This window comes from Phallusia mammillata, chromosome 3 (genome assembly GCF_965637545.1).
Source record: "Phallusia mammillata chromosome 3, kaPhaMamm4.hap1.1, whole genome shotgun sequence".
NCBI classification, from domain to species: domain Eukaryota; kingdom Metazoa; phylum Chordata; class Ascidiacea; order Phlebobranchia; family Ascidiidae; genus Phallusia; species Phallusia mammillata.
Genome location: NC_137254.1, coordinates 15,607,248 through 15,628,558, shown reverse-complemented (window position 1 = coordinate 15,628,558; position 21,311 = coordinate 15,607,248). Strand labels below are relative to the sequence as shown.

Below are 21,311 nucleotides of genomic sequence, written 5' to 3'. Positions count from 1 at the left end.
TTAATTACCACCTGCTGTAGATGTATTGGTAAAATCCTAAATCTTGAACTGTGCCTCCGCTTGCTAAAACTAAACTCATTCTCTGAGTTTGTGGCTTTTGTCATATTGCAAAAGAGGTTCTTTTTTGCGCACTGGTAAAGATAAAAATAAGAAGTAAATACTTCCGACTCAAAATCAGCAGATACGAAAAAATGAGGCATATATTAGGACTATGCAGGTATTGTCCGTCTTAGCATACAAAATATAATAGACACTAAAATCATTTGTAGTTGGCTCGGTGTACATCAGCACAAAACAAAATCTAAGGGGATAAATCTTGAGTCGCCGGCTTGCTCGTCGTCTTTGAAAACCTGGTTCAGTGGATCCAGTGTGGTGCACCTTCGCCGTGAAACGGGCGTTGTAGCATTTTGAGCTGCTGACGATCGGCTGAATCGACCAGGTTGCGAAAGGTCGTGTTAATTTTGCAACAAACCGCGTTTTAATGAATGGTTTGAAGTACGACTGAGGGGCAAACACCGATCGGGTTTTGAAGTTGAGCCAAGCGCCGTCCTTTTAAACCTCTTCCGCCATCTCTCTGACCGCGTGGCGATGAGACATAGTTCGTCACGATCGCAAGTCGCCCAGTAGACGACCTGTACCGATTGTAGCCGTCCTCGGTCAGCATGGGAAACACCAGGATGTGCAGTCTCTTAAAACTGGTGGGCGCAGAATAAGCAAAGCTGTTGTGTTTAGAAAGATCACCTGTGCCTTGGAGCTCAAGGTAGCAGCACAGCGCAGACGTGGTGTTGTAGCAACTGTGGGAAAGATAGCAAGCGTTATCATACTATATATTTCCGCTGCTAGTATTGAGTTACATCCACTGGCGTCTCGAATCCCGGCGAAAATCGAACCAGCTAACGGTCTCTTTGGGGGTGTTGGTAATATCTGCGAGGATAGGTCGTTTGGTTGACGTTTCCATGTTGCTTGCTTCTGCTGTGCGTTTGTCTGAAAAGAAATCAGATAGTGTGCATATTTTGTCGACGTCGTTGCGCTTTTATTTTGCAAAATTGCAAAATGAATTAGTGTTGTAAAGAATAAAAGACAGATTTAAAGAACGCTTGAATACACTTACCTTTTGGGTCATATGATTTCAGTCTATTTTTAATTGCTTCCTTCATGTTTTCATCAAACTGGATTTTTGTTTCTTTCCATTGTTTTTTGGACATGTGGATTTTTGTCTCTGTCATGATTTCTATGTTGTCAGTACGACTAAATTCCTGTTTATGTTCTTTTTCGTACTTCTCGAGATTATCGTTGATTTCTTTTAAGATCTCCCCCCACTCGCAATCCTTCTTAATTCGCTTTGCCACTTCATCAGTTTCGGCCACACTGGTCACCATTATAAAACTGCGCTGAATTGACTCAACTACTCCAAGGCGTTTTTCAATTGCCTTTTTTACGCTTGTTACAATTGCCTCGCTGTTTAGGAGTTTGTATTCAGCATATACCGCATCAGCTCAAACAACAGCAAGAGTTCCGAATGTTGCTGCCGAAGCTGGTGGGCCGGTAAGTTTAAATTTTAACACTTCAATCTTACGTTGTAGTTTGCAAACCAATATCGGGAATGATTCTTTTTTTCGATGTTTGAAAACAAGTGGTTAATACTTTGCGCTTAAGGCAATTAGTATGTCATTTCACATTAGTTTGAGTAAGTTAAAAACACAGCATTATAGAAACTAGTACAGCAATGTGTGTGTTTTTTTGTAATTTTGTCATAAACCTACCTTGCCGTTTCTTTCATGTGTTTTCTTGCTGCTTCTACACGATCTCTGCTGGATCTCTCAAATTGTCAAATTTTCCTGCAACAGCATCTGTATGACCCTCTGCAGCTGCAATTGCCTGCTTTACCCCTTTCGGTGCTTTGCTCACAGCGGTAGTTATTAATTTTCTGGCATCCGTCACTGTGATCGGTTTTGAGAAAAGCGTAGCAGTTTTTTATTTGAAATGCTATTCAATGTGGAGCATGGCATTTTATATCCTGTTTCTGCATCGGAATAGGCCGGAATAACAGTCTTCAGGCTTGGGTGATTTTTTAAGATAGGCCCATACATGCTGTGATTTCACCTGTAGGGCATTGCACTTCTCTGATGTTAAAACTATATATCCATAGCGTTTTTTTTTTCTTTCTGTTCTTCTACAAACACTGAAAGGTATCCTTTTGACGTGGTTTGACCAGGGGCGGCTCGTGCGAGGGGTCTGCGGAGCTGCAGCACCCCCAGTATTTTTACTTGACATTCCTATTCCAAGTTGTTATACAAAACAACCTTTACATAGTTTTTCTGTTTGATCATTGTGTACTAAGAATAACTTTTATGGCACTAATCGGCATTTTATTAAAATAAAATTAATAAAAATTTTGTATTATTTAAAAATTAAAATAATAATAATAATAATAAGTTATCTATGGCGGAGCTGCAGCTCCAGTTTCGTGACGTTTCATGAAGTTTTCAGTTGTGCGCATGCGCACTTGGAAAAGCTACATGCCGGGCGAAATAGGCGAGAGGGGGCTGTGGCTCGCGCAGCCCCTCCCGTGACGTAGCGCTAGTTGTGTTGTCTGCTTCGCGTCAGTGAGCTCCAAAGCCAAACCCGTGTACTGTGTTTTTAAGTTCGACAGTGAGTGCAGTTAAATAATTATTTTGCTATCATTAAATTTATTGTTTGACTGTTAGTCGTGACTTTTTGAGATGACTGTAAGTGGGTTTCAGTTTTTACAGTTATCATTGAATTGAATAAGTGTATCTAAGAAAAAGAAAAAAGGTCATCTAACACCTTTTAAAGTCACAATTAACCTTTATAATAAATAACTGAATTAAAAACATTTATGAAAGTATGGGACACAAAATCTGCTACTCAAATGTCATGCAGGAATAAGCAACAACAAGAAATACTCAGTTTTAGTTCCTAATGCTACCAAAGAAAAATTAAATTTGTGACTGTGAAGTTAAATGCCTCACTGAAATTCAGGCAATATCAAATGCAGAACAAACAACTGCAAGCAACAGGAATTTTGAAATGAAGACAAAAAAAGAGCGAAGACAATTTAAAGTGTGGATTTCTTAACACACCATGTGGACAGTATTTGCAACCAAGTGCAATCATGTGTATTGATATAATGGACATGTACTGTTTGTCTAAACAGTAGCTGCTAAATTGCTTCACAGGAAGTGTTTCTTAAGAATGAACATTCTACATACAAGATAGTAGTGACACCAAGCACATCCTATTGTTGACAAAGAAAAGCTAGTTACTCAAATGAAAATGTTTCTGTAGATCTGATGTTCATGATTACTTTGAAAATAATTAATCTAGAGATGATGTTTTGACAAGTTAAATTACTAGGATGAAAAATCCTTTTTGCTGTTTCCATAATTCCTTCAAAGGCAAAGCAATTCTTTTTAACACTGAAAAAGATGCCAATTTTTTTGGGGAACACCAATATTTCCAAAAGACTTGCACTTGCAGTGCTAGTACTAAATAGAAAAACAGTTTCTTAGTTATCATTTGGGATTAAGGAAGAAGCTATCAATTATCATACCCAAACTATAACTTCATGATTCATTTTGGTTGGAAAAAGGAAGCACAATATTTAATAATATGATTAAAATTTAAGTGAGAGTGTTGTAAATTTTAAAGCTTGAAGGCGTTTTGCACTTAAAAAAGAAATTATAAGCTATTTGGCAGCAAGCAGCAATTATAGCAGTTAAGAAACTAAAATACAATTAATAGTCTGTATACAAAAATTCAAGAAAGATGTTTAAATGAACAAGTTCTGAAACCAATGTAATGTGGTTGTTAAATTTGTTAGTTATGATACCAATAAAAAGCTGTATGGCTAGTTTTGTTTTGTCACAATAATCTGTGAAGTGTCATAGAATATGTTGAAAACGCTGACTGACTAAATTTACTTAAATAAAACATGACAATTTTTGTTGTCGAACTGAAATACTTCGACCTTTTTCGACTCATTTATATCTATTTTTTCTATTACTTTTTTTTCCATATTCCTGTTGTGTTTGACCGTATTTACAACCGCTTCGTTTCAAAGCTGTGCCACGTGTGCTTTTGTTTTTCACATTATTACTTAACGTTATTGTGTTTGGCCCGTCGCTGTGCAAGTAAACAAAATACACAAATGATGCCGTCTGCTGTTTACACTCGTGTACATTATTGCGTAACAAAAATTACGTCACAATGGAGTTGCTAATTAAGATTTGTATTACTTGTTTTTCTGCACAAAACAAATGGCTAGAAATGTAGCTTTTCAATATATTGCCAACTTATATATGTTCAGTAGAGGCTGCCCCCACAAATTTTAGGCACGAGCCGCCACTGGGTTTGACTGGCCTCGAGTTCTTTCATTCTCATTCCGGTTACCACCGATGAACGGCAACCAACACTGCACACAATTCTTACAAAAATATCTCCACATAAAGCATCAATTGCACCTTTTTTTCAAAGTTTTCAAATAGTTGCGTGGAGCTTCAAAATCTCCTTGTTCGATTTTGCCACATAGGTTTTTATCACCTCACCAGGAAATTCGCAACCCCTGAGCCTGTGACGAGACTGTTGTTTGAAGTATTGTTCGCGCTTTTCCTTCTTTCGTTGCCTCTTCATCCATTCTTTTACATTTTTTTTCATTTGCATCATCCGCGCAAATTTTAGGATTCTTCAAATCCATGAAATGTAAAATGTTAAGCAAAGTGGCTAGGTAAGCATACTTTGTGCTTTCTGAACCTTGTTTGGTGATTTGTTGGCTTAGACGTTCATAAATCAGTTCTGGCTTGTTGAAATCATCTATCTAGACCAGGGGTGTCCAACTCAAACTCGGTGGCGTGCCAATTTTTGCCCTATAATTTAGCGCCGTGCCAACGTCGGATAAACTATCTTTTTTATTTTTTTAAGGCATACACTTTGTAAAGAACTAAACTTTATTTACATTTCAAAATTCAGCTCATTCAGTATTTCATGATTATCAAAAACTGCTTCTTTGCAAGCGTTTGTCTTCTGCCAGTCTTGAAAGGTTGGCCTTTAACGGTGTAGTAGCGATCCTCATTACTGCATCTAAGTGCCCGTCAGTTAGTTGGCTACGTATTTTTGATTTATTGAGTTTCATTACAGAAAATCCTTGTTCGCATCTGTATGTGCTTCCAAACTGAGTAATCCAGAAACGAGCATTTTTTGAAAGAACTGGATAGGTTTCTTCCTCCAACCGAGAGTAAAAACGAAGCAACGATTGTTCCTGGTAAACGTCTTTTAAAAGTTCGTTTGACTTGAGATCTAAAAGTTCCAGCTGAAGTTTTGCGTCTGTAATTTTATCTACTTTTAAACTAAATGGTCGTTGAAACAGTGAAAGACTTTCCTCTCGCTCATTTAAATCTTGAAAGCGCTTTGCAAAACTTTCACAAAGATGTGCGCAAATTTCAGAATATTTGAAAAAGTCGGGAACAAAATCAATTTTAGTTTTTGTAACAAATGAAGACATGCATTCAAATTGCATCATTTGTCCACTTGACAGTTGTAATTGAAAGAGATTTAATTTACTTTTGAAAGCCTTTACTTCGGTAAACATTTCAGAAAGCAGCAACTCCCGACCTTGAAGCTTAATGCACAATTTGTTCAAGTGTTGAGTTATATCAACTAAGAAAGTAAGGTCTAACAACCAAGCATGATCTGAAAGAAGCATTAAAACATTTTTACCATTTTCGGTTAATAATGTTGGTCTTCTTTCCCTCAAAAAGATTCGTATTTCTTCTAAAAGAGCAACAAAGCGTTCCAACACCTTTCCTCGACTCAACCATCGTACTTCCGAGTGATAAATGAGATCTTTGTACTGTGCGTTTACCTCTTCAAGAAAGGATTGAAATTGCCGGTGTTTTAAACCTTTTGCTCGTATTTCGTTTACGCATTTTACTATAACTTCCATTACATGCGTCATTTTTAAAGACTTGGCACACAGAGCTTCTTGATGAATGAAACAATGTACTGTTAGAATGTCCTGCTCAAAATTTGATTCTCGCAAGTGCTGCTTAAGAAGTGCCACTGCACCATTTACTTTGCCCGTCATAGAAGGTGCACCATCTGTTGTGAAACCGACTAATTTTGAAAGCGGTAAGCAGGGAACTTTATTGTGGAGCAGTTGCAGCACTCCTTCTTTTACATCCAAACCACGTGTAGTGCCACGAAGAGAAACAAGCCCAAGAAGATCTTCGTGGATTGACAGGTTTTTTGTTACACCGCGGATAAATACTAATATTTGGGCAGTGTCAGTCATGTCAGTGCTTTCATCAAAAGCTATGGAAAAACATTGAAATTCACCAGTTTTCGAAGACAGTTGTGCTGTTAAATCTTCACCGATATCTTCTATTCTTCTTGCAATAGTGTTTCTCGAGAGACTTATGTCTTCAAAAAGGCGTTCCTTATCTGGAAGCATTACTTTTGCAACCTCCTGAATACAATCTCTAACAAATTCGCCATCTGTAAAAGGTCGTGCAGAACGAGCAATTTTTTCTGCAATGATATATGATGCAATTACTGATTTTTTACTTCGATCGACAACCTTTATGAAGGTATTTTGCTGTGCAGACAAAGAGCTTTTCAACTTTTTGACCAAGTCCTCCCTTGACTTTCCAACATATTTAACATATTTTTCTTCATGCACGGTTTGGTAATGTCTCTTTATGCTAAATTGCTTTGAAATAGAAACACTTTTTCTGCATATCAAACACAATGGTTTCTCCTGCTGTTGAACAAAAAGGTAGTCATACGTCCAAGAATCGTTAAACAGTCGTAGGGGTTCATTTACTTTTCTTTTGCTCATTTCTTCGACACAAAAACTACAAATGGTGCAAATTTCCGGTAAAACCAGGTCAACAAGCAAGTACACAGTCGATATCAACAACCCAACTGGCAACCGCAGTGCATGATACTTTGTAACATAAGTCAAATGTGAATGTCAGTGGTAATTGCTGCTATTGATTTTGTTATAAAGTTGTGAATAAACAATAGAACAACAATCGCCTTTGTACCAATTCTTAGTTTTTGGCATGTGAGATTCTGCTAGTGCTTCAGACCTCGCGTGCCACTTTTTAATACGCCGCGTGCCACATTTGGCACGGGTGCCAGGTGTTGGACACCCCTGATCTAGACAATGGACCGTGATCTGAATTTGTTTTTTGTACACGACTGCTTGTTTTGGTGTTGTCTTTTCTCTTTTTTTTTACCCTAATAGTGGAAATTGTTTTTTTCATACTGTTCTAAAAATGATTATAGTGACTTTTGTGACAGTTTGCTTTTGTTTTTTAAATCCAAGTAATCTTTCGATTGAATGCTTATGTCCTTCTGAACATGCTGTACATGGCTTTTAAAATTCCAAATTGGTCTTTTACACAAGGTACAGCAGTAGGGGAGATGCGGGACCATTGGGCATGAAGGACCTTTGGGCCATCATGCGTTTCTCTCAAACTGGTCGCTGTAGCGAGTTCTCAGTCATGCGTTAAAGTACTTGTGTTGCAATAGTTTTAAAGCTGTAACAACAAGGTCAGTCACTTACAGAAGAAACTGTGAGCATAACTAATTAGTATTTCTTAAGTTGATCTGTGTAACGTAGTTCAGTCAGATAAGTTCGTAATGGCGGCAATACAGGACCATTGAGCCAGTTGTTCACAGGACCTTTGGGCATGCCTTTGACTTTACACCTTAATAGCGTTAATACATGCGTTGTGTTTGTGGGTTTTAAGTATGAATTTTTGTGTTAGGCCTATGTATTTATTTTGCATATTAAACTGTCAAAAACCTTTACACAAATGAATTGTTATGTTAATAGAGTCTGATATTAGTGTAGAGAGCATGAAATCACGTTTTTGAAGAAATCTGAAATTAAACAAGGATATATTTTCCCTGATAATGAAGATGAGATGTGGCTTCTGTCGGCAATGAAGACATTTTATGCATTCTTTCAGACCCGAGGCCCGTTGCTAACACCAAGCGACTTTCAAGTGTTCTAAAATTTGACACTGACTTAAGCAGATATGACTTGTGAACTGTGATTTCTTGTATTTGTGGGCTTATAAAGCTATTGATGCTGGTAGTATTTGTTTCTTTTGATTAATATTAGATTTCTTTTTCAATAAAATTGTTCTACTTTTAAACACATGCGTGGTTTAATGGTCCAGAATATCACATGAAAATACTGGCCCAGAGGTCCTTTATGCGAGGCTCAATGGTCCCCAAGGGTAGGGAGGACCTTTGAGCCATATTTTTTGTAATTTTTAAAACGGAATATCTTGCCAACGCATTTCCAAATAAGAAAGTTATGCCCTTGTGTAAGTGAAAAACTGAATTTTGGCCCAATGGTACCAAATCTCCCCTACCCCTCAAAGGTTGAGTATTCAGTTGTACCCATCTTTTTCTGGAGACTATCATAAAAAAATCTTTAGGTTCAACTTCAGGATGTTTCTTGCGATGGTGTGTGACATTTGTAAAATTTTCACCACAGATGTGACAGGTCCTTCGTTTTTTATTCTATTGCTTTATAATAAGGATAAGAAATATAACATACATGTATAACTTTCTAAAATTAAATTATTTCAACTTGTCTAAATACATAATACACTACTTCCATTTCCAATACAATAGGATTTTCTTCACACCTTTTCTTTTTTGTTTCTTTTCCCAAAGATGAAGCTGATGATGCATCAAATAGGTAAATCTTTTGTTGTTCAGGTTTTTTTGATGTAACAGCTATTTTGCTTCTGCAATTGCAAAGTTACAATGTCATGTGACATAATACAGCCATCAAATTACAAACAGAAATGATAACTTTGAAATTAGTTGCATGTTAAGAAGGAAAGGAAATAAACTTAATGTAAGTTGTACAGATTATACTGACAAATCTTGTAGAAACATAACAATTTAAAGCGGCACTTTTGTTGTAAAGAAGCTACTTTATTACTGCATTATAATACGGAAAAAATATATTATACACGTATAACTAGAGTAGTAACTAATGCTATGCAAAAATTTAACGACAACATGTAAACAAAAATGCACAAGAGTTTTGTTTTGTAATCTAGACACCTTCGGCAGACGTGGACGGTATGTTAGAATTTAGTAAATGCAGTAACGGCAAAATAAGCAATTAAATTGGTGTATACAGGACGAATACAAAGGGATCTGGGCAAATATTGCGAAACAATAGATTTGAAAAGCAAGGTCGAAATTGGATTATGCAAATTAGGTAATGAGAATTGACTACCGAAGGTGCCGCCTAGAATAGCCTGTTACATCGTCAAATCCCTGAGGTCTTGAATAACGTCCTTAAATGTTGTGTCAACCCTATTGTTCCCGACTGAGTCGATGTGATATAGCTTTTTTGATGTTAAATTATGTGGTGAGGGAGAATTTGCTTGTCTTTTTTATGCGGTTTCTGGCTTTACAGATGTGGTACCGGGTGAGTGTAAAGATGTATACTAGGTGTTCTGTAAATATTTCAAGGTTGGGTGGGATGTCAAGTTTCATGGTTATGTCTCCGCAGAGCATGGTGTCAGTGTGTGTAAGTCGGTTTGTAAATGGTTGTATGTAATCATGTACCGGGGAGAGTACGGGACATGAGGTGAAAATGTGAGTGGAGGTCACTGGGCTCCTCCCACAGAATTGGCACAACGTGGTTGGGTCGAGAGAAAATTGAAAGAATTTGGGGGATACGGGTAGTACATCCCAAATAGTTCTGTAGTTGAACGACTTTAAAACGTTGGAGAGGATAGGGTGGTGGACATTGCCCCAGCGACGGTCGTGGGACGCTTGATAGCCGCCCGCGCCGGGGGTATCCGTTTGGGAACAGGTTATTAACCGATAAAGGGAACGGATGGAACCACGGACGAGTTGGTCGAAGGTAAAATTATATTTATCAATGAGAGTTAGGGTTTTGCTATAGAAAGGTGATGGACTAACAGCATAGGGGTGGTTGTTGCGCAAGCTCAGATCAAACCGGTGGGAAAGCTGTAGTTCGATGTTCGACCATGGCCATACCGGGGGAGGTTGGGGTGTCGTTCAATCTATGTCTACAGTAGGAAAATGTAGGCTGCATAAAGAAAATATCGCAGTAAAGTGGACAGTTCGCCACGTTGTAGCCTCCTCTGTCAAAAGGGAGTGCCAGCGTGTCAATGGGTATAATCAGTTTCGTGTTGTTCGTCATAAACACCTCGCACGCGCTATTCACCCTTCGCCTAAGGGAGTTGGGGATGGCCTGGTAGGTGAGTAGGGGTAAAAGTTTGGATTTAGAGATTAATGAATTGGCACTCCAGGTGAGTATGTGCCGAGTGTGGTAAGTCATAGAGGAACGGAAGGTGCGATAGTGGGCACGCCAGCTCTCGGCTACCCTACCGGCGTGGCCAATAACGGTCCCCAAGAGACTGATGTGAGATGTCGGCGTAACTGGGGCACTTGATCACGTGTCTCCCAGGCACGTCGATGCCACGGACGCTTGTGTCTGCCATAAGGGCTAGTGAGAAAGGGGTTGCGGCGATTAGGTAAAGGAAGAGACTCAGGGGGTCCCATTGCCTCACTCCTCTACCCACAGTGAACAGCGGGCTTTGGTGTCCATTAACTAGAACATTCGACTGCGCGTTTGTGTTGAGTGACTGCACTACTTTTACAAAGTGTTCAGGGAAACACATTTTAGTCATAACCGAATAAAGCCATCCATGGTCAACTGAATCAAACGCCTTCTCGAAGTCGAGCGAAATAGTGAAAGCATCTGTGCCCCGCTCTATCGCATCACAATAGAGATCTCTCAGCAAGACAGTGGCGTCGGCAATTCGACGGGCGGGCGCAGCAAATTGGTGGGGGTGCAGAACCTTATCCAAGAGCGCGCGCGCATGCGATTTGCCATAATCTTGGTATAGATTTTAAGGTCAGTGTTAAGCAACGAGATCGGGCGGTAGTTGTTCAGCAGTGTTGTGTCGTTTTTTCTTATCGATTAGGATAACTGTACCACGTTTCATCTCGTCCAGGACGGCTCCCGACGAGTGTATTGTGTTAATGACGTCAGTTAAATCCTGGCCAATGACGCGCCAGCACGAGCGGTAAAACTCGGCGCTGACGCCATCGGGTCCAGGGGATTTCCCCAACGACATTTGCATAATTGTGTTTAGCACTTCCTCAGCCGTTATGGGCTTCCCTAGTGTATCATCATTCGAGTCGAGTTTAGGGGTGACGTGTTGCAGGAAGTGCTGCTGAGCTGCAGTACATGTAGGGCGTTTCGTGTAGAGTTTACTGTAAAAAGTGTGGGCGATGTTAAGCATCTCGTTAGTGTTTTCCGTGTGGCGACCGGAATCATCACACAGTTTAACAATACCAGTATTAGATCTATGTTCAGTGAAACGCTGAAAGAACTCCTTGGTACCGCGGTCAAAACGCTTAAGAACATGCTAAACTTGCTGCTTTATTTGGTGGCAGATAGCTTATAATTCCTTTTTTGAAGTAGAAAATTCTGCAAGCTTTGAAAATTACAACACTCTCATTTAAATTTAAAACATATTATAAAATCTTGTGCTTCTATTTTACAACCAAAATGAATCATAAAGCTATAGTTTAAGCAAAATAATTGATAGCTTCTTCCTTGATTTCCAAATGACAACCAAGAAGCTGTTTTTTTTCTATTTAGTGCTATCACTGCAAGTGCAAGTCTTTTTGGAAATAATGGTGTTCCTTAGAAAAGTTTGCATCCTTTTCAAGAACCGTTTTGCCTTTGAGAGACTCATGGACATTGCTGGCTAACTGGCTTTTCCTTTAAAAGTTTCAGTAACTTTTCTAACAACAGGATATGTTTGGTGGTCACTACTATCTCCCCTGCAGAATGTTCATTCTTAAGAAACATTTCCTGTGAAGCAATTTAGCAGCTACTGTTCAAAGAAACATAACATATCCATTATATCATTACACAAGATTGCACTTGTCCACATGGTGTGTTAAGAAACCAAAACTTGAAATTGTCATCACTAAGGTGTTTCAAAATTCCTGTTGCTTGTGTTGTTTGTCATCACTAAGGTATTTCAAAATTCCTGTTGTTCTGCATTTAATATTGCCTGAATTTCAGTGAGGCATTTAACTTCACAGTGTGAGTAGTTCTTGTGGTTGCTTATTCCTGCATGACATATTTGGAATAGAAGATGTGTTATCCCAGTTTTCTTAACTTTATATTCAGGTCTTTATTATAAAGGCAAATCGTGACTTTTAAGTGTTAGATGACCTTTTTCTTTTTCAAGGTGGTAGATACACTTTCTAATTCAATGATAACTGCAAAAACTGAAGCCCACTTAAAGTCATCCTAAAAATTCAAGCCAAACTTCAAACAAATAAATTAAAACATGGCCAAAAAATTGTTTAACTGTACTCACTGTCGAACTTAGAATATAGCACACGGGTTTGGCTTTGGAGCACAATATAGACCCGGAACAGACAACACAACTGCAGCGGTCGGTTCACACGCTACGTGATTGGTGGAGCTGCGCGAGCCGCAGCACCCTGTCGCCTATTTCGCCCAGCATGTAGCTTTTCCAAGTGCGCATGCGCACAAGTGCAAAACGTCATGAAACTAGAGCTGCAGTTCCACCATAGATAACATATTAATGCCATATTTTTTTTTAAAAAGGAAGAAAATGCCGATCAAGGCGGAAATTATACTTATAAAAATTATACTGTTGTGGTAGGAATTTTAGGTGAAAATATCTAGGGGGTGCTGCAGCTCCGCACCCTAGTACGAGCCGCCCCTGTTCAATTGGAATATTTTTCAGTATTGCCGCTTCCAAAAACAAATGCATATAACGAGTCTGGTGAGTGGCTTGGGTGGTAAGAAGCTTTTTAGAATTATGGATTTTTCCTTATCCGTCCATGTGACCGAATTTCTAAGTTCTTCATGTAATCTTGAAATATCTCCAGTGTTTTTCTCGGCGAAGGTTATTTTAAATATTGAATTTTTCCTGTTAATTGATCTGCAAGCGACGAGTGCATCCTTGTATTTTTCTAATGGATTTCCAGGCTCGAAAACAAACATAAAATTGTCTACCCATTCCTCGCTTACAACCTGGATATGTAGAGATCGGTACTCATCACAGTATTCTTGCGGCATTTTTGTTGTTACGTGAAACTTTTGTAAACTTTAATAAATAATAAAATGCGAAAACACCGATCACTCGGGGATTGTTTGTATTTATCGGCCTGTTTTCGTTAACGAGAGCGGAGTTTGAAAAAATTAAAAGTTGATGATTTCTATGCGCGTAGTGTCACGTTAGGGGAAGTACCGCTTTTAATGAGCTGGCGTCGGATGAGCGGAAGCGAAATGTCAAAATAGGGGAATTCCCTTACAGGAAGGGGAATCCCTGAAAATCAAAAAAGTCAATCAACTCCTGATTGCCTGGGGGGAGGAGAAGTCCCGGCGATGGCCGGCAGGCGATCAGTGGGGCTTGATCTCAAAAAAAGACAACACAAAAAAGAAAAAAAAAAGGATCTGTGACGCAAACCCGCTGGCGCCGCTCCCTGTAGGGAGGGCGAGGGCGCCAGAGAGCAGGAAGAGACCGAAAATTACCAAAAAAAGTTAGTCACCAGAGGAAAAGAGTTACGTAAAAACTTTTTACTTATTTCGAAATGTTATCTTCAAATTGTTTATTGTTGCGTTCACGCCATTATTGACTTGTGTTTTTTTTTCTGCTATAGTAGGAGTGAAGGTAAGTGCGTCAAATAAGTTTCTAATTTTGCAGGTTGTAGTTATTTCCCATTTTGCGTTCCATGTGATGAAATGAATGGGCTTCAAGATGTTGGCAATTAAATTTTAATGTTTGTTCTTTCAGATAAGCGTATCAAAACTGGGTGTTATGAACAAACGGACTAACTATAAGCGATGTGGCAGTCGCTGACGATCAGTTGTTCCGATGAAAAACGTATTCAAATCATATCAGCTTCTTACGGACGATTATTTCCCCGAACAAAGTAAGCAATTATCTTATGTAAGCTTTGCTAAACAAATTACACAAATATTTTAAAGGCAAACACTTTCTGTTGTTGTCATTAATGCAAACTTAATGTATTAACACGTTTTGTTTCTGAAGAAATTGGTGTTTATATTCTACTATTTTGCTTTGTATCCATGTCATACATAGTTTGCCTGAATTATTTGCCTAAAAGTTGTTCGTTTGCGTTAAATATGATTTGAAACCGTTTGCTTGATTAGGTTTCGGTCTTCACATCTATCATAGTTTTGCTAAACATTTTTTTTAAGGATCTGTTATGGATTGTCACTCACTCAACCTTGCAATGATTCACGCGGAGTGGAGGAAGTAATGAACTGGTGTCAAGATAAACCTAGCTGCTTCATTCCAACAAAACACGATCCTTATACAATCGAAGAAGAGTTGTCAGGTTTGGATGGGCGTATTTAAGAGTCGGTTCTGTGCGAAATATTTCAATAATGTTTCCAATTATTGGTTTCGAAATGTGGAGATGCTGAAGGTAATTTCGGAAATACTGGACTTCCAAGGAAAGGCGATTGCAGTTGACGTCGGGAAAGTTTTCAATTAACTGTGCCTGGTCAACTTGTTTGCAAAGAAGTTTGTCCTCCATCTACCGAACTTTTGCCAAATTTTCTTTAGAAAATTGGTTGACAAGTTCACAGTTTGCCAAGCGGTATATTTCTGTGTAAATATTTTTGTAATAATGAAGGGGAGTCAAATTGATATCTTGCGAACATCGACGCTTTCTTGCAACAACCGATTCAGATATTTTAAGTTGATTCGCTGAATCCACTACAGATTGTACAAAAGCTTCCTCATTTTTGTCGGAAGCACTCTCCTCTGAAAACGTGTTTACCAGTCTCCCAATCATTTCCTGAACTTCGGCCACAGTTGTATTTCTAAGTTGCATTTTAGTGTGAACTGGATGAACGGGAATCAAAAATCTTTCCATTAGACGCAGCATAAAGTAAGTCGAAAATTTTTCCAGGGAAGCAAGATGAGAGCGCGCATTTGAACGTGTAACCACATCTATCGAAGTTTCGGATTGCAAACTTTCAAGCCAATCTAGAATTTTTTCATAATTCTGCAAAAATGATTCCAGAGCAGGCAGGCAGGCAAAAAACCCACCTGGTGGGGCACAATGGACGAAGACTCTTTGGCAAACACTCATTTTCATTGCCAACGTTGAAATTGGAAAACATTGCCAATCTTTTAGGGCAGGGGTGTGCAACCTTTGTTACTGTCGGGCCAAATACAATAGCCAAAAGTAGATCGCGGGCCGCACCTATGTATAACACAAGGTGATTTTACTTTGTTGCTTACCAAATATTCTTAACTACAACTAAAATTCGCATTCGAATCTAGTCACATATTGCCTGGTCGCAGAAAAATAGTATCGGGCGCATTAATTTGCTCAAAAATATATAATAGTTGGACTCGTTTGTCAGTCAATTTGAAATTCAAGCGTCTCCGCGGGCCGCACAACCTTTTTTTAAGGGCCGCATTTGGCCCGCGGGCCGCAGGTTGCACACCCCTGTTTTAGGGAAGGACTTAATAAACTTAACCACACTGCTAAGGACAGATATCGCAGTAATTGCTTCTGTGTGCAAATTCAGAGCTTCTTGTACAACAAGATTCAACTGGTGGCCGGCACAGTAAATAAATGTGGCTAACGGGTTTATTCGCCGAATTCGTGCCTGCACGCCACTTATGTTCCCTCGCATGTTTGCTGCACCATCACATGACTGTCCACGGCAATTATTTATGTCAATATGATGTTCATTCAGAGCACCAATAATTACTGCAACTAGACTTTCAGCGCTAGTTGATGCTGTTGAATACAGCCCGAGCAAACTTTCTTTTATTTCAAGTTGCTCAGTCACGAAGCGTAAGCACACAGAAACTTGTTCCTTGCATGAAATGTCCGTCGTCTCGTCGCTTATAATACTAAAAAACTTAGCATCCTTCACTTCAGAAACATTTTTTTTGGTAACAGCAAATGCACAAATTTGTATTATTTCATTTTGTATGCGATGACTCAGCCATCTGTATTTTTTATCGCCTTGCAACCAATCCTTCAACTCTGTGTTGTTTTTTTCTAAAAATCTAATTAGTTGCATCATGTTGGATTTGACATCTGCTAGGCCTTGCCGTGTTAAAAAAATCACGCTTTCAAAAAAAGCATGCAGAGCTTTTCTATTACTGGCAATACTTTTTTTCCTTCGATCTGAAATTCGATCCATCAGTGCCTCATCACCTGCATCGCCGGCTTGAACCGAGGCAAGGTCCTTGTGGTGCTTGCTTTCGTGATGTTTTAGCAGATCAGGCTTTCCTTTTTTCCAATTGTTAAATCCCTTTACCCAAACAATACCGTGGCCTTCCAAAAATTTTCGTGAAGCTGGTCCAACTCGGTTGTTTTCATAGGCCCATTTACAAACCTTGCACGTCAAACTGTCATTGACTGAATCATAATCAATCCAATGGAACTCTTCAATCCACGACTGTTGGAATTTGCGACCATGCTGTGAAGCTGGCTCTGTCTCAAACACGATTTCTTGCGCGGCTTTATCTACTACCACTTTGTCACTGCATACGGGCGCCACTGTAACATTTACCTCGGAAGTTTGACGGAAAAAGCTTTTTATTGTCGGCTGCTTACTCATGATTCTGTTATAAGGCTTGATTTTAAAGAATAAACTTTGGAACATAAACTGCAAATGACCGTCTGGTCATTGACTTACCTTGCGTCTATGACGTAACACTATGCATTCGTGTAAATAATATATTGTAGAGAGGGTAGTAAAAGAAAAAAATAGACGTTGTTTTTTCTGAATCCTTTGACCGCCTCTGTTTCATTTCATTTTCAAATTTGCACCATGCTTCAGCCATTTGAAAACATTTGTTTTTAGTAAGACAAACAATAAGGCTACATTAAAACTGACCAAACCATACAAATTCCCGCGCAATGCGTACCCAACAATAACACCTACTATCACAGTGTTTCAAACAAACTTTACACATAAACATTAAAACGTGGTATTTTACTTAGCACATGAATATCAAAACGTGGCAAATTCATGTACAGCTATTCGCACTGCAAATCAAATCATTAATTGTAGTGCAAAAATGCGCTTTCCAAGTTATCAGACTGGTATCAAAAATGTTTTCGGAAACACTTGGCACTGGGACGCCTCGGCCACGTCGAGACAGCGAAAAAACGTTTTCAAATCACTTTTCGTTTCCAAATCACTTTTTATTTTCAAATCACTTTTCGTTTTCAAATCACTTTTCGTTATCATTTCACTTTTTGTTTTCAAATCACTTTTCGTTTTCAAATCACTTCGTTTTCATTTTACTTTTTGTTTTCAAATCACTTTTCGTTTTTATTTCACTTTTCGTTTTTATTTCACTTTTCTTTTCAAAATCATTTTTTTATTTTCAAATCACTTTTCGTTTTCAAATTACTTTTCGTTATCATTTCACTTTTTCTTTTCAAATCACTTTTCGTTTTCAAATCACTTTTCGTTTCGTTTTCGAAGCAGTTTTAATTTACAAATCAACTTTATTTGAATTTTCATTTTAGTTTTCAAATTACTTGCCATTTTAAGTTAATTTTCTATTTTAATTTCATGTTTAGGCCACCATACAGGTACAGGCAAAACACAAAGGCGAGTTAGATTCGTGCACTTTTTGACAAGCAGTTGGGCGGTAAAACTTTTCCTCCCTTTTTCAATATATTTGTTTCAAAAAGACAAGCATTTTGGTATTTGGTTTGTTTAAATAATTTAGGAAATATTTGTTTAAAATTTACAATTTTTTTTGTAAAAATTTGGCATGTTTTGAAGATTAATGAACATTCAAATCAATTAGTTTGTCTTATTTTGCAAAAAATGGAATGGATTTCGAGTTTTTAATAAACAACAAAAATTGTTCTTATTTATAATTGCATTACTACCTTTTGTTTTTGTCACCTGACGTTGAATCGTCTCCAATCAGTGTCACAACATTGTTCGGATGCGGGTGGTCGTTAAAAAAATAAGGTGTTTGATGTGCTGCGTTCGGTAAAGGGTGTGTTTTTGAGTACGATCATGCCATATAAATGCAATTTTTGTCACAATTTTTTTGTAAATTTTCTTGCTTTCAAACGACATGTATATGCAAGTCATGCTGAAGATAAACGGTTCAGACTGATATGCAAAATTGACAATTGCTCGGCTAAGTTAAGGTTGTCTTTACGCAAACATGTAAATATGTGGCATTTTGGAAAACATTGGGAAATTCCCGAAACATGGTATACAGTATGCCAAGAACACGAAACAAAAAGTTTTTCGTTGCAAGATGATTTGTTGTCAGATAAGGTTGAGTCTCATGATCCTGAAGAGCCGGTTTTTTTATGGATCGTCATTGTTCTGGTAATGATGCCGAAAATTTCGAATCTTGTGTAACATCCTATACTGACCCCGAAGAGATAGCAAACAGGCAAACTAATATGGCATTGTCTTTGACAAAACTTAAAGGTGACTGCAACATGACTGAAAGTGCTTTGAATTTAGTTCAAAGATGGGCAGAGGACCTGCTTAAGTTTCAAATGAAGTATGTTATAGAGAGTTTAAAAGCTTGTAGCAGTTTTTCTGTAACCGAAGAAATAGAACAAGTTTTTGAAACTGGAATGGGTCTAGCAAATCTTTTTCATGGAGTGGAAAATGAGTATCACAGAAAGAGATTGTTGCCATGCTTTGTGGTTAGTTGCAGAAATATAGACCACAAATACTAACTTTTTTAAACCCACATTATTCTTAATGTAGGCTCCTAAAACAATTGTTTTGCATGAAGAGCTTTCTAATCAGTCTTCAGGAGGGAAATCTTTGCACACTATGGAATATGTCTCTCTAATTGACTTACTTCATACAATTTTTGAGCAGTCCAGTTTATATCATTGTGTAAGTTCTGTTTTTTTACAGACACTTTGTGAACTTTCAATGGACAACGCTCTTTTTTTTGTAGATACAACAAAACAAAGATATACGAAGTAGTATGTATGAAGGTATGTACGATGAAGAATATTCAAAAAGCCATCCATTGTGCCAGTTTGAAAGTGAATCTTTGCACCTGCTTTTTTATTATGATGGCTTTGAAGTGGTTAACTCACTTGGTTCCAAAACAAAGAAACACCACATCGGTAAAACCTATTGTATATCATTCAAATATGTTTGGTTTTTTAAACCTAAATGATTATGGTTTGGTGATCCTAGTTTTTTTGTTAATACATGTTTTTAGGTGGAATATATTTTTTGGTTGCTAATGTCCATCCAAAGTTTAATGCAGCTCTCAATCGGATTTTTTTAAACACAATGTTTTACACAAAGGATTTGAAACATCCTTCCATAGGATGGCCACGCATTTTAGAATCATTAAATCATGACATTAAAATTCTAGAAACTGTGAGTAATTTCTAGAAACTGTGAGTCTTAATTTTGTTTTTAGTGTTGGTCAAGAGATACTAAATGTAAAAGGTACTATTACTCAAATTGCTTTGGACAACCTTGTAGTTCACTCGATTTTGGGTTTTACCGAAAAGTTGTCTGGGTGTAATACGTATGTATCAAGATACTGTGAATGTACAGGCAGTGAAATTCAAAACAAGGTGGTTACGTACTTGAATAAATATGAATTGTATAATTTGTTTTGCCCATTGGTATTTTGTAACATTTTTTGTACACAGAACTCATACAAACAGTGTGTCATAAGGACAAAGGAATCATACCAACAATGTTTATTCGAAGCATCTGCTGTAAAGAAGCCTTAAGGTGGCTGTACACAGACTGCGTATTCCGTCAACGTGCGTAAACGCATGCGAAAAACGGTCCGTATTCTGACGTCCGTAAACGGACCGAATTTACGTTCCGAATGTGGCTGCGTTTGGTGGTATACACAGGATCGGAACGATGCGACGTTTCGCTTGAATGCGTCCTACTCCAAATCAGTTGTTTGGCTGTTCAAAGAAGGAACATGGCTAATTTCTTGCATTTGGGTTATCACGGTGGTGGTGTTTAAATATTGCTTAACTCGAACACACCGACCGAAAAGAGTAATTTAAATAGTTTACAATCGACATTATCCAACCTACCATTCGCATTTGCTGGTGTCAAACCTTGCTCAAATAAGATACAATAACATTGCTAGAGGAAAACAAATGTCACAAAATATTTGTATTTTTTTTCTTCTAAAAGACACTTTTAAAGCAGACAAAATAAAAAAGTACAAACACACAGTGCAAATAAGCAATATGTTTATGTGGTAAAATCGGGGATGAACAAACACTGTGTGTGTGCTTCATAGCTCCAAAGAATTTCAATTTCTTTTAGAAACCCTCCTGTACCCTCTTTCGATTGCCTCAAGCATTTTCTTATTTTGGAAAAATGAAAGGCAATCCTAGCATCAGTAGGTGGCTTCTTATAATTTGGCAGTGTGCTGGTTGTTGCCTGCAGGTCCCCTTACAAGTAACAAAAACATAAATGCAACAGTATGTACAAATTAGTTCAGAAGTATATTTGTTTAATCCACAAGTGCAATCTTCCATTTCATTTGACTTTTCTGCTTTGTTTTCATCTCTCATATTAAACACAAACCTTGGTTACAAATTACAATGAAGATGTGAAAAATAATACTATTTTTGATCAGAATTCTTTCCCTACAGTACTCTATTAGCACATTGTTGGAGTCCATGCATTACAAACACAATACATACAATTAGTTTATTACAAATACGGAGCATAAATCATTTAATTTACATACCTGTGGTGTTGTGTTTAAATCTTGAACCATTGGATTTTCTTTCTTCTTTTTATATAGGTGTCGCATATGTCCCTTTCTTTCACATTTTTTCTGTAAAAAAAGTAACAGGCAGGAGTCACATATGCTTCACAAAATGTACATTTGATAAGCAGAATAAGTTCTTCCCAATGTACAATAAAATGTTGTCAAAAAAATTTTTGGTAAAACCACAACATTACTATCACCATTAATAATGTATCCACATTGAAACAAAACTTAGTTAAATTACTTGTTAAACCAAACTCTGCTGAAGTTGAATTACAGCCATTTACAAGGAAGATTTCTCTCCAAAGCAGGTTACTAGTTTTTCTTGTTAAACTTGATTTCTTTAGTTGATATTGGTTAATCCAAGGATTCTACAAAAGAACTTATAATGATAACTTAAAGTACATAATTCACAGATTGTTGCAGAAACATCAATCAGTACTTAAGTGT

The 21,311-nt window shown here is 37.8% G+C and overlaps 2 protein-coding genes and 1 long non-coding RNA gene across 3 annotated transcripts; all 3 read right to left on the bottom strand.

The window, feature by feature from the left end:
* Window positions 1-478: 478 nt before the first annotated feature.
* LOC145220387 (uncharacterized) lies at window positions 479-966 on the bottom strand. The gene is made up of 2 exons (XM_080087623.1): window positions 855-966; window positions 479-794 (listed from the first exon to the last, which is right to left on the bottom strand). Exons 1-2 carry the CDS (start codon window positions 956-958, stop codon window positions 479-481), a joined length of 420 nt encoding a protein of 139 aa, XP_079943749.1. The 5' UTR covers window positions 959-966.
* A 4,045-nt stretch (window positions 967-5,011) lies between these two features.
* LOC145219668 (general transcription factor II-I repeat domain-containing protein 2A-like) lies at window positions 5,012-6,856 on the bottom strand. Its single transcript, XM_080086999.1, has 2 exons — window positions 5,737-6,856; window positions 5,012-5,343 (listed from the first exon to the last, which is right to left on the bottom strand). The coding sequence occupies exons 1-2, from the start codon at window positions 6,854-6,856 to the stop codon at window positions 5,012-5,014; spliced, it is 1,452 nt and encodes a 483-aa protein (XP_079943125.1).
* A 13,380-nt stretch (window positions 6,857-20,236) lies between these two features.
* On the bottom strand, window positions 20,237-20,938 carry LOC145220431 (uncharacterized). The gene is made up of 2 exons (XR_013858172.1): window positions 20,838-20,938; window positions 20,237-20,535 (listed from the first exon to the last, which is right to left on the bottom strand). It is a non-coding gene; the product is annotated as an uncharacterized LOC145220431 (long non-coding RNA).
* Window positions 20,939-21,311: the final 373 nt, after the last annotated feature.